This window comes from Budorcas taxicolor, chromosome 15, assembly GCF_023091745.1.
Source record: "Budorcas taxicolor isolate Tak-1 chromosome 15, Takin1.1, whole genome shotgun sequence".
NCBI lineage: Eukaryota > Metazoa > Chordata > Mammalia > Artiodactyla > Bovidae > Budorcas > Budorcas taxicolor.
Window position 1 is genome coordinate 50,385,804 of NC_068924.1, and position 12,020 is coordinate 50,397,823.

The 12,020-nt window shown below is 56.7% G+C and overlaps 1 protein-coding gene across 3 annotated transcripts in view; it reads right to left on the minus strand.

The window, feature by feature from the left end:
- Nucleotides 1-6,148: 6,148 nt before the first annotated feature.
- The window catches only part of ARAP1 (ArfGAP with RhoGAP domain, ankyrin repeat and PH domain 1), a 61,886-nt gene continuing 56,014 nt past the window's right edge, over nucleotides 6,149-12,020 (minus strand). For all 3 annotated transcript variants that reach the window (XM_052652429.1, XM_052652427.1, XM_052652430.1), the window contains 5 exons: nucleotides 9,843-9,925; nucleotides 9,052-9,102; nucleotides 8,814-8,877; nucleotides 7,004-7,153; nucleotides 6,149-6,749 (listed from right to left, as the gene is read on the minus strand). In XM_052652429.1, the coding sequence (XP_052508389.1) occupies nucleotides 6,732-6,749; nucleotides 7,004-7,153; nucleotides 8,814-8,877; nucleotides 9,052-9,102; nucleotides 9,843-9,925 (366 nt within the window). In that variant the 3' untranslated portion in view covers nucleotides 6,149-6,731. The remainder of the gene's footprint in view (nucleotides 6,750-7,003; nucleotides 7,154-8,813; nucleotides 8,878-9,051; nucleotides 9,103-9,842; nucleotides 9,926-12,020) is intronic.

The window sequence follows — 12,020 nt, forward strand, 5'->3', positions numbered from 1 at the left end:
GATGTCCACATCTGGGTCTCGGCAACAGGAGCCCATTGGGGGAGTGGGGGAGGCCTTAGAGAAACATCTCACAGTGCTTCTCCTCCTCGGTCAGAAGCTGCCACCTGTGGCTCCAAGGACAATGGTGAGAGGAGCACCATGTCCTTGGCAACAGCCTGGCATAGTTCCCTGCACTGTCAGGGTAAGCACAGACCCCACCACACCATGGGTGACAGGCCTTTGCATAAACGAACAAAAGGCCACCACTGCCTCTGGGAATGGCTTCTTCCACATCTCAGGAAGGTGGCCTTGGGGATGCAGGAATGAGGGCTGAGGCATTGTGGGCCTACTTCAGGTTCCAGGAGCAGCCAGAGGTGCCCTATGGGGGAAGGAGTGACCTCAGGAGGGGGGCAGTAAGCTCTCCATATCTGCTGGGCAGGAGGATAAAGCGGTGGAACAGACAAAGTTTAGAGGAGGGAGAGGCAGCCCCTCTCAGAATCCTCCCTTCCTACCTAGACCACCCATGGATGGGGCGGGAGCATTGAACTTGTCCAGAGAAGATGGGTACATTTAGGGTAGGCAGAGCAGGAAGTCAGGCTGGATGAGGCTGAACCAGACACTTGGCAGTGCCTTCTGCCACATCCTGGGATGTGGACCAGGCAGCTCAAGATGCTAGAGGCAACAGAGGCCAATCCCTCATTGTACAGATGGGAAACAGGTGAGGGAGGGCAGAAACAGGTCCAGGTCGCAGGGAGTAAAGGACAGGGCTGGGCCTAGGATCAAGGACTCCTGGTCACTGCCCCACCAGACTAGCTCCTCCTCTTGTAATCTTCCTCCTCGCCCTTTCAACCAGACTGAGGGCTGGGAGGGAAGTCTGCAGATACAGCTTATAACTTTGGAAAGGGATCCCCAGGAACACGTCATTTCAGCAGAGACAGGTCAGAGCAGAAATGACTGTGGCTTCAAACTCTGGAACTGCTGGGGCCCTGGCCCAGCTCCTTCACCTCCACCACCCTCCAACCCAGCAAACTAGGATTGTCCTTGCCAGGAGGCCCTGAGCCACCCACTCAGCCCTGATCTACCTCTTTCCCCTTAACTCCCTGCACCTGAGTGGGGTGGGGGGGAGGAGGGGGTGTGACTCAGTGGGATAAAGGCAGCTGCTATATTTGAATGATTACATAAGCTAAGAGGGAAGCAGCTGCAACGTGACTCCATCAAGGTCGGGAGAGAAGTTGAGTCTGGGCCCAGGAGGCAGGGTCTCCTTCCTGCGTCCTGAGGCTCCAAGCTGGGTTTAGACAGGACTCTGAAAGGACCTGGAGACTGCAAGCTAGTTTCTGCATTACTATCCTGCAAGAGAGCTTTTGTCTAGGGCATGCCGGGAAGGCTCTGTTCCCTCTTCATCGCCTAAGAAGCCTTCTGACTTGTGAAGACCCTAAGGCCAGACCTAAGCTAAACCCTCGATCTTCCCCCAGGAACTCTTTCCAGAAGGAAAGACAGAACTGAAAACACAGCTTGTCACTGATTTAGAAAAGAGTGCCTGCTGGGGAGGGCACAAGGCATGAAGCCTTGGCTCACCCGCACCAGCTGGAGAGGACCTGTGTTCCCGTCCCAGCCCTACTGCTCACCAGTCACCTGACACTGCTAAGTCTATGCCTGTTTCTTCACCAATAAAATAAGAACAAGAGGTATCTTTTCCATATGGTTCGTTACAAGGATTACATAAAATGACACATGCAAACCCTTAGCCCAGGAGGAGGTGGGTGCTTCATAAAGGCTTATCAGCATCATTATCACTGTCAATGCTAAGGACTGGCTAGAGACCTCCCAGGCGGCTGAAATGACCCTTTTGCCCCAGTAACAGCTGACCTGAGTGGAAGGTGGGAGGCCAGAGAGAACTGAGATCTGAGACAGGAGCTTGGCTGGATGAGCTGTGTGCCCTTGGGCAAGCCCCTGCCCTCTCTGGCCCTTAGTCTATAAATGAGCCCACAGGATCCCCAGCTCTGGAGTTCGTATTTGCAAAAAGACTTTACTCCACTGGGATTAGTGGCTTGTGGCACTGGAAGCTGCAAGTAGAGCTGGTCAGGATGCTGGTGATGTGGGGGTGGTGTGAGCTGGAGGCGGGCTCGGCAGCCAGCACTGGGCACCAGTACAAGGCCCACCTCCTTGGGGCCTCTTGGCAGCTCCTCCTGGGGTCTCTGCAGGACCCTGGAGGAGGAAGGCTGCACCCACCTGGGCTGTGTTGCCATGACGCTGGTCTCCATGGTGCTAGGCACACAATCCTCCCTTCACCCAGGAGGAGGAACTGGAAGTGACAGGAGCTGAGGCAGCTTAGGCCCTGGGGCCTGCGAGCCTGGCTCTCTCTCCATCAGTGCCATGAGCCACGCAGGACGGAGGGCAGGGAGGAAGAACACCTTCCACCTCAGAGGGTCAGAGGAGTGGCAGAGAGGGACTCTGACCGACTGAGTGGGGGAAGACACACAAAGGAACAGCAGAGGTGGGGGAAGGCAGGGAGAGCTGGGAGGCGCGGGGGAAGGGTGGGGTGGTGGGGAAGAGCACACTGTAGTCACGAAGGGGGGAAGTACCTCCCAAGCTGACAAGCGGTGGGAGGCACCATCCAGCCCATCTCTTTGGTCTCAGCGTTTTGAGGTGGGTGGTGGTGGGAGGACAGAGTGGAGGAGGAGGAAGGGCAGGAGGGAGGGGGGCCATTTTCCTAGAGAGCTTTGTGTGGGGGTGGTCATACACGTGCAGTCTGTGTGCGCGCGTGTGCGTGTGTCTGGAGTTCAGGAGGAGGTGTGCAGCCACTGTGTCTCTAGGGTGATAAATACAGCAGTAGAAGCTATAACCAGGGCAGAGAAAATGAGGAAATTTCCACAGGCTGAAAGAGGCGTGGGAGAGGGGAACATCCTAGGGTTGAACCAGCTTGGACTGACCGGGAAACTCTGTCCCTGACAGCTCTTCCCTGGCCAATCTCTAGCTGGATTCAAGCAGTCTGGGTGCACACACACACCCTAATGCGCACAGTGCAGTATGATGGAGGGGCAATCCAGAAGAGCTTCCTGAAGGAGGTGTCATACTGGAGGAGAGGTTGGGAGGTTCATGCCAGCTATGCTTATGAGATACTCTCCTCAGATCAAAGACTGGGTCACTTAGATCACAGAGTGAAGGGATGCTGGTTGGGGAAGATCCCAACACCACAGGCTTGGGGGACAGGTCCCGGAGTGCTTGTGGTGCACTAGGCTCCAATCAAAACAGATGGCTCACTGCGGGCCCACATCACCTTGCCTGTGGCTCATGCCAATCCCTCCCCCAGAGATATCTCCCTTTCAACTCCACCTGCAGAAACAGCACTTGTCCTTCCAAGCTCACCTCCTCCTCGGAGTCTTTCCTGATCAGTTTCCCCCAACCAGAAGAGCTTTTCCTACCCCCACCCCGCCTGTTCACCTGCTCCAGCTTTTTGGTGCTCTGTGAAGCCCTGCATGCACAGTAAGTGTTCAAGAAAAGCTTGTGGAGTGAAAACATGCTGGTCCTGGAAAGGACTCTGGGTGCCATGATGTCTCTCCAGATATATCTGGGAGGGGATTACTGAGGGACAGTGCTAGGGACTTCACATTTATTAGCTCATTTAGTCTTCCCCTTAGTGGGTGCTATTAATATCTCCAAAGTACGGAAGAGAACACTGAGGACCCAAGATCTCGGGAACTCAGCCAAAACTAGTGTGTAGATGGGAGTGCTGGCATCTGCCCAGTTGGCATTCACACCCATGCTTTTATTATTATCTGGCTGTGCCAGGTCTTGGTTGTGGCACGTGGGATCTAGTTCCCTGATCAGGGATTGAACCCAGGCCCCCTGTATAGAGTGTGAGGTCTTAGCCACTGGACTACCAGGGAAGTCCTACACCCATGCTTTTCAAAACCACCAGTTGTGGGCAGGGGGCTTGGGAGCCACAAGAGCATGGGGCCAGGAAAGAAGGCCTCAGCTCCAGACACCCATTCTAATCCCTGGGCTCAGGGGGAAGCGAGGAGGAGGCAGAGCCCACCTTCCCCTCCCCCAACCCCATTGATTTCTTGTGGAGCCCAGCGATCTCCTGAGGCCTGGAGGCCCTTGACAGCTGGATGGCTGCTGAACACTTTGCAGGGTGGGCAGGTTGAGCAGGAAGGAGACAGAAGAGAGACTGACACCCCACCCCACCTGCCAGCCCTCCCCCAGCTCAGCCTCCTCTCCATCCACAATGCCTTAACTCCGGAGATCTGACATGCCTTCCCTCCCATGCCTTCCCTCCCCATGGTTTCCTGCCATTAGGCCCAGACTTGGGTTGACCCCAAAGGCCTGTCCCCCTCCCCATCCCAACCTGCACCCCCTCCTTACTATGTGTACCTGGCAAGGCTTCCAGTCTTCAGTGCCAACTTAGGGGCACCTCCTCCTCCAGGAAGCCTCCTCACTCTCTAAGAGCCGCTGCCCACACCTCGGCATGTCTGGTTCCAGGTTCCTTATATTCATCCCCCTCAATCCAACTTCAAATAATATGTGAACAAACCATCCAAGGTCCCAAGGGGCCCCATTTCTAGAAATCTTTGTGACAAAGAACAGCAGAGCCTCCTGCCCTAATCCACCCAATACTGCTGTCTTTGCCATGTTTCATTAAGTTGAGGCCCAGAAGGCTCCTACTGGGATGTCACCCCTGATCCCCAGGAAGAGCACTTTAAGCTATCATTAACTCTACACAGTTCAGATCCCCTTCCCCAGGAGACAAATGGGGCCATTTATGAGAGGAGACAGCAGAGTCAGAATCAGAGTGAAGGAAGGAGAACCTCCCAAAGTGGGGCAGTAGAAATGAATTGCAACCCCGATTCAGGACAGCTGTGTGACCTCTCTCAAGTCGCTTCCTTTCTCTGGGTCTTTCTTCCTCTGCCAGGAGATAGCGCCTACACAGGCATTGACCCACAAAGGCCTTTCCTCCCTCCTTCGGACTCCAAAAGCCTGGGAGTCCAAAGCACTTCCTCCATTGTGCTGCTTTCCAGAACATCACCAGCCCTATGGTCAAAGGCAGGGCCAGGTCCCACAGGACACTCCAACAGAAGACAGCCACAAGGGGGCCTTCCAGAGCCTGTGCTGGGACCAGCAGTGTTGAGTTGTCCATGGCTGCCCTCTGGTGGCCCAGTGCAGTCACTGCAGCCTGTCCATTCCTGAGCTGGGGTAAATGACACTTGGCAGCCTAGCAGGGGAGTGCCTCCAGTCTCACCCACCCTTTCTCTGGGCCACAGGGCTAGCTGCTCAGTCCAAGGTCAGATCCAGGGAAGAATTCCAGCCCCCAAGCACTTGGACAAGGGTCTTATCTTAGCTGCTGGTAGGATGGCCAGCTTGGTCTGGAGCAGCCTACCTAGGACAAAAGTTGCCAGAGAATCTATTTCAGTCTGGCATCCACTTTCCCTTCCCAAGAGACAGGAACAAGAAGCCTGGAGTCCAGGTCCCCAAGACCCCCCTCCTCACCCAGGCCTCCCCACTGAACCGGATCAGTTAGAAGTCATGTGATCGACCCACCCCCATCCACTTTGCCCAGCCCCAGTGGCTTAGGCTGGGAGGTCAGCCTGTCTGCCCGCTGGTCCCCGGAGAGAGGCTGGTAATGAGGCTTTAGGCAGAGGCAGGAATGTGGTGTCTGGCACCTTCCCAGGGAGTCCCAAATTCGTCTCTGCGCCCCACTTGCCAGGGTCTTGTCTTCTTGGAGATGGCCAGGCAGTGTCCAGTGAGGGCAGCTTCCTGGTCCAAGGCAGGGCACCTCTGGAGGGGTATGCACAGAAGCCCAGGGTAACCTGAGGCCCTTCTTCCTAATATAGCTCTGGTGCCTCTGTGACCTTGTGTCTCACACACCCAGCCCCTGGCTCGGAATCAGACTGCAGCAGGGCGAGTCCAGCTGGGGTCTGTCCTGGCCAGAGTCAGGACCCGCAATTCCCATCCTGGCTGCACAGGAGTACAATGAGGGTGGCCTGGAGCCTGGCCGGGGCTCTGCCTGGGGCAGGTGAAGAGTGTCTGAACAGGGGAGGGTCTGGAGGGAGCAGAGCCAGGTCCCCAGCTTCAGGGCACAAGGCATTCACCTCTGGACCTCCTGGCCCCTTACCCTGGGACACCGGAAACCCCCAACCAATTACAGGCCTCAGCACCAGGGGATAAAATATACAGATATATTTATATTATCAAAAGGTCCCCAAAGTGGGGAAGGGGCGCCGGGCAGCCTGGGCCCTCCCAGTAAGCCCAGACTAGAAGAGGGGCTCAAGTCCCCCAAGTCCAGTTCTCAGCCCTGTACACATTTACCCAGAGCTCCCTCCCCACCCCAGCTGAGTGTTCCTTCAGAGCATCCGCTTTCGGCTGTTCTGGAGTTTGTGGTCAAAGGGTGGGCTCCCTTCCAGCGGGGCCCTCAGGGCCTCGAGCCTCTGAAAGGACGGCAGCCTGCCAGGGTTCCTGACAGACGCCCATCTTTCCAACCCCTCCAAAGTCAGGGTGGGTGACCCTGTCGGGGAGCAGGCCAGCAGGGCTGAGCACCTGGACAGAGCAGGTAAGGGATTCCTCCTCAGGCAGACCCTGCTGCCTGGCCCCCCATGTCCTGGCCAGGGAACCCCAGGCTGCAGTCAGGATGAGGGGCGTGGGGATGCGGCTTCCTCAGGCGGCCCCTGCTGGCTCACACCAGGCACGCAGGGCATGAGGGCGTCTGCCCAGGAAGGCTTCACGGCAGCGGTGGCGTGGCAAAGTCCCAACAGGGCTCAGACGTTTCGGAGAAGCTGTGGGAAGGCAGAGAAGCCCAGATTCCATGAGCAGGTTTGTGAAGACTCACAGGGAAGAGGGGGTCAGGGGACAGCAATAGAGGGTGCTCCGGTGAACCAGGTGAACCCAAGGGGCCTGTCAGGGCTCCCACTGAGGACTGACGGACGGGGCTGGAGGGCACTCAGAGAGGAGGAGCAAAGGTAAGTCAGGGAGAAGGTGGGCGCCAGCCAGGTCCCCAGACACCTGCACACAGGGATGGAGAGCCACTCACAGAAAGGGGGTCCGCAGAAAAGGCAGCCACACTCCGGCGCATCTCATTCTCACTGCCTCGCAGGGGGATCAGCGAAATGCTGCCCAGCCGGACCTCAGGCGCTGCCCGGGACACGCGTGAGGGCTCCGAGGGCCACACCAGGCCATCGTGCTGGGTGGCAGGGGAGAAGAGGGGCGCTGGGCCTGGGCTCGGCTTCCTCCGGGCCCAGACATGGCTCTGGATCCACCCACCCTTCCCAGAAATGCCTCGGCTATGATCTGAGGTGAAACCCTCAGCTTTGATCCCAGCTGATATGAGAAGCAGCTGTTACAGAACATGACTGTATCTCCGGCAAAGCCCAGCCTATTATGTTACTCAACAACTCTCGTTTCCAGGCCCACAAACAAACCGCTCCAAGAGTGCAGCACCAAGAAAATAGTTCTACAGGAACAAGCCTGCTTCCTTTCACCAGAAACCCAGAAAATTACAGAATCCACTCTGATCCCCTTTAGACGCTGACTACCAGGAAGCTCAGGGCTACAAGGGCTCAACCTGAGGCCCTGGTACAGTCTCGTCTCCCTTTTCCCCAGATGATTCTGAGTTCTCATTTAAAAAACCTGTTTGGGGACTTCCCTGGTGGTCCAGTGGACTCTGTACTCCCAATGTAGGGTTTGATCCCTGGTCAGGGAATTAAGCGGAGAAGGCAATGGCACCCCACTCCAGTACTCTTGCCTGAAAAATCCCATGGACGGAGGAGTCTAGAAGGCTGCAGTCCATGGGGTCACTGAGGGTCGGGCACGACTGAGCGACTTCACTTTCACTTTTCACTTTCATGCATTGGAGAAAGAAATGGCAACCCACTCCAGTGTTCTTGCCTGGAGAATCCCAGGGACGGGGGAGCCTGGTGGGCTGCCGTCTACGGGGTTGCACAGAGTTGGCCACGACTGAAATGACTTTAGCAGCAGTAGCAGCAGCAGGGAACTAAGATCCCACATGCCGTGAAGCCAAAACAAAAACAAAAACACACCTGTTTTCCAGCCCACCCCTCTAGCCCTGTTCTGGCTTGAAGTCCTCTCCAACCTGCTCCCACATAGCCCCTGCAGCAGCCACCTCACGGGACCCTCACCTCCAGGCTCAGCCCTCAGTCCATCCTTCCCTACAAGCCGCACCCACAATGAACCCTCCTCTCAGACGCAACCCTGCACACCACTCTTGCTTAAAAAGTCTCCCTTAGAACTGCCGCCTGACAAGGTCAGCTTTCTTGGCATGGCCTTCAAGACTGAGATTCTACTCCCAGTTCCCTTTTCAGTACCAATGTCTAGCACTCCTAGGCTTCTCCCTTGGTTATGCCCTCTCGGACAGTCCTGCCATGCCTGTGAGCAAACTGTTTCCTTGGCCTAGAATCCCCCCTGCCCCTACCTTTGCTTGGGGACCACTCCCTAATCCCCAAAGATTCCACTTCCATGATACCCTCTCCTGCTGCCTTCCCCACCCTGCCACCACCGCCACGAGGTAGTGTCCCTGGCTTCCCTGTCACCCAAGCGCTCAGCTCTAACAGGCCCCTTCTGGATCTGTTTTCCGTTCCAGTGGGGAGTGAGTGCCCGAGGGGAGGGGCCCGCACCCTCTGTCTCTAGCATGCCTGGCTCCAGGCTGGACCACAGCAGGTGCCAGGAAGGGTTTATAAGAGAACGAACATACAAATGCCTTAAAAGCAATTCAAAATCCTGAAGCAATCAGTGGCCTGAACAGTGAAGCAGCACACACATACACATGCTCTGTAACGGAGGCCTTCTGGGACTCCACTCCCAGCCCTGCACCCCGCGCCTGGTACCTGCACGAAGAGGAAGGTGGCGAGCCACTCCCGGAGCTCCATCTGTGTCTCACAGCACAGGTACCTGCAGGGTGGGGCACAGATCCGGACACCATCAGGGCCGGCCTGGCTGGGCAGGGACACCCTACCCTGCTCCCCTGCCCAGGGTTTCAGGGGCAGGGCCCAGACCTGGACAGTGAGGGGACCCAGTCCAGGGGGACGTGCTACCACCTCTCCTCAGCCTGGGACCCTCGCTCACCACTGCTGCTTCTCGTGTTTCTCCGTCTCGTGTATCACCGTGAAGCCCCAGCTGCAGAGAAAGAGGAGGTGGGGCCGCTTGACAACCCGGAGAGGCCTCACAGCCCAGCAGCCTGGACCAGGGCTGGGGGCAGAGTGCAGGGCCTTCGGCAGGCACAGCACACCCCAGCCTCTGTTTCCTCCTCTCACAGCCCCCCACACCAGCCTCCCAGGGCCTTGGCTCCCTATCCCCGAGCCCTATCCCCCAGAGACAAGCAGGCACATCCAGGGGCTAAGAGGAGAATGCCAGAAACCCAAGTCAAGTGATTGCAATTAATAACAACGGTAGTGGCTGTGCATCGCTTTTCAACTTTTAAAACATACAACCATCTCATCTGTATTTCAATTTAAAAAAAGAAGAAGAAACACAACCAGCTTTTGGAACAGGCGTGCCGTTATTTTTCCCGTTCTACAGATGTGGGAAGTGAGGCACACAGAGGTCCCAGAGTTACTCAGTGACTAACTGGATTTCCATCCAGGCCAATGGTTCTTAGACGTGAGCAAGCATCGGAGTTCCCAAGATGGCTTGTAACAGCCCAGACTGCTGCCCCCATCCCCAGAATCCATCATTTAGCACAGCTGGGATGGTGCCCGAGAATTTGGGTTTCTAACACGTTTCCAGGTGATGCTGATGCCGCTGGTTTAGGAGATCACACCTTTAGAACTACTGAACCAGCTCCTATCAAGTTCACAGCCCTCAGCCACGTCTCCCCCGTCAGTTCTGAGCTGCACAGACCCACTTCCCCAGCTCACCAGGTGGGCGGCCGAAGTTTCTTCTTCACTCCCAGGTAGACTTTGAGACTCCTGACAGGCCACTCCTTCTCAGGCCGGTGACTCTGGGTAGGGGAGGGCAGAGGGAGTGGGCACTTCAGCCAGTCGGGGTGGGCACTGGGGCAGGTCTTCCAACTGGGTGCCTCCCTCCCCGTTCTCCCAGCCCCTCCGTATCCCAGCACAGGGGCCCTCCTCTGGGAAGCCTTCCTAATAAAGCCCTCCCTGATCACAATCCAGCCCAACAGAGCCCCAGGCCTCTCTCCCTGCAGCAGCATCAGACAGTCAACCCTCAGTCCCCGGGGCAGCTGTCCACAGCAGTGACCCCCAGTCCCTCCCTGCTGCCCTGCAAATGAGAACTGACGCGCAGCAGCAGCTGATCCAGCTCATCCGCAGAGGGACACATCTGCACGCACACATCGCCCTCTGGCACCGAACTAAATGGGCATGTGCAAGCTGGGCACCTCAGCTGGCTGCTTGTGTCTGTCTGTCTCAGGTCATTTACTCCTCACCTCTCCCTGCCCTGCGGAGGCTCCAGGGTTGACTGTGTGAACAGAAGGCTTGCGGGGTGAGCAGTTACTGATTCTTTGATCCCACGAAGTAAAGGCTAATGACTCAAGCTAAGCAGAATGGCTGTTCGGTAGACCACAGGAAGAACTTCCCAATGGTCTAGGTCAGGAAGCAGCAGACCAATGTACTGGGGAGGGGCACCAGATCACTGACGTGCTCACCTCTGGTCCCCACCTCTGCATATGGGTCTGGGCTTGGAAAAAGCAGGCTGGCTCCGAGGCAGAATGGGAGCAATGACCTCCAGGGAAGCAGTTAGTTAGAGGTCAAGCTGATAAGCCTTCCTCCTGCTCTGGGAGCCACTTGCTCGAAGCCCTGCCCCCACCAGGCAACCCTGGTACCAGCAAGGACACCAGGGTGGATGGCAGGGGAGGGGGGACTCACTTACAACCGAAACTGGGGGTCCAAAGTTGAGCCACCTCTGCTCTGTTCCCCACCATTGCTCCCAGCCCCACCCCCAGGCATGGCTCCTCACCAGGAACAAAAAGAGGGGACCTAGGGGATGGGCAGGAAGCAGGAGCGTTTTGGGAATTGGTGGACTTCCTTGTGAGGTCATGATACGATGGGCTGACTAGGGATCAGTGGAGACTTTGGCACTGTGACAGGGTTGTGGTTTAGGAGGGGCTTATTAGGAACCTTCATCCTGCTTTCACCCCTAGTCCCCCTAATGACCAAGCCTCTGGTGGGGGAGCCCTATATCTCCTGCATGTAGCAGGACAATGGTGCCCAAGAGGGCCAGGGACAAGCGGGGCTGTGGGCAGGGAGGAAACCGAACTGGGGGGAGGGAAGGGAAATCAGGCTGTGGATACGAGAGGAACAGGTGTGAGAAGAATACAGCAGGGGAGTGCCTATGTGCAAGCAGGGAAGATCCAAGGCTGGGAGCACTGACGAAACCAGACTGAGCCTGGAAGAAACCAGGCAGCGGGAATGGAAAGACTGAGACAGAGGTCCTAAGAGAACATAGGCTGTTGGCATGGAAAACATCCGGCTCCCGGCATGACCGGAGAAAGGATGCGGGGGAAGCTGGGCTGCAGGTACAGAAGGAAACAGGCTAGGAATAAAACGCAGGCAGAGGGCTTCAAGAAGTCAGGCTGCGGGTGTGAAGGGAAGAGGACTAAAAGCAAGGAATAAGGTGAACCAAGAGTGGGCAGAGCAGGGCGAGGAGAAAACTGCGGGGATGAAGGAGTTCAGGCCAGGCTGCGGCTCTGCGAGCGTCAGAAAACCACCACCCCTAAGCCTCAGGAGCTGGTGTGCGCGGTGTATGCATGGCAGGTGTGTGACATGAGCGTGGCCAAGACAGGGAGGCCGAGGGGGCTCTGGGGGGCAAGGGGCGCATCAGTCAATGTGACCTTCTGATCAAGCAGCTTATCTTCCCAGCATTTCCGAGTATAAGGCCACTGACACGGAACGAAGCTCAAAGACCTCTGCAAGATCCCAGATCTTTCTAGAATGTACCTTTCCAGGTGCCTCAGGGTCTTTAACAACGGGAGACCCCAGGATGAGGCTTGGGTCTTCACCTATCTTGAACTGCCCGGGGTTGTTCCAAATTCAAGTCTTCCCTGTTGCCCCACACACTAGCAAATACCAGGATTACAA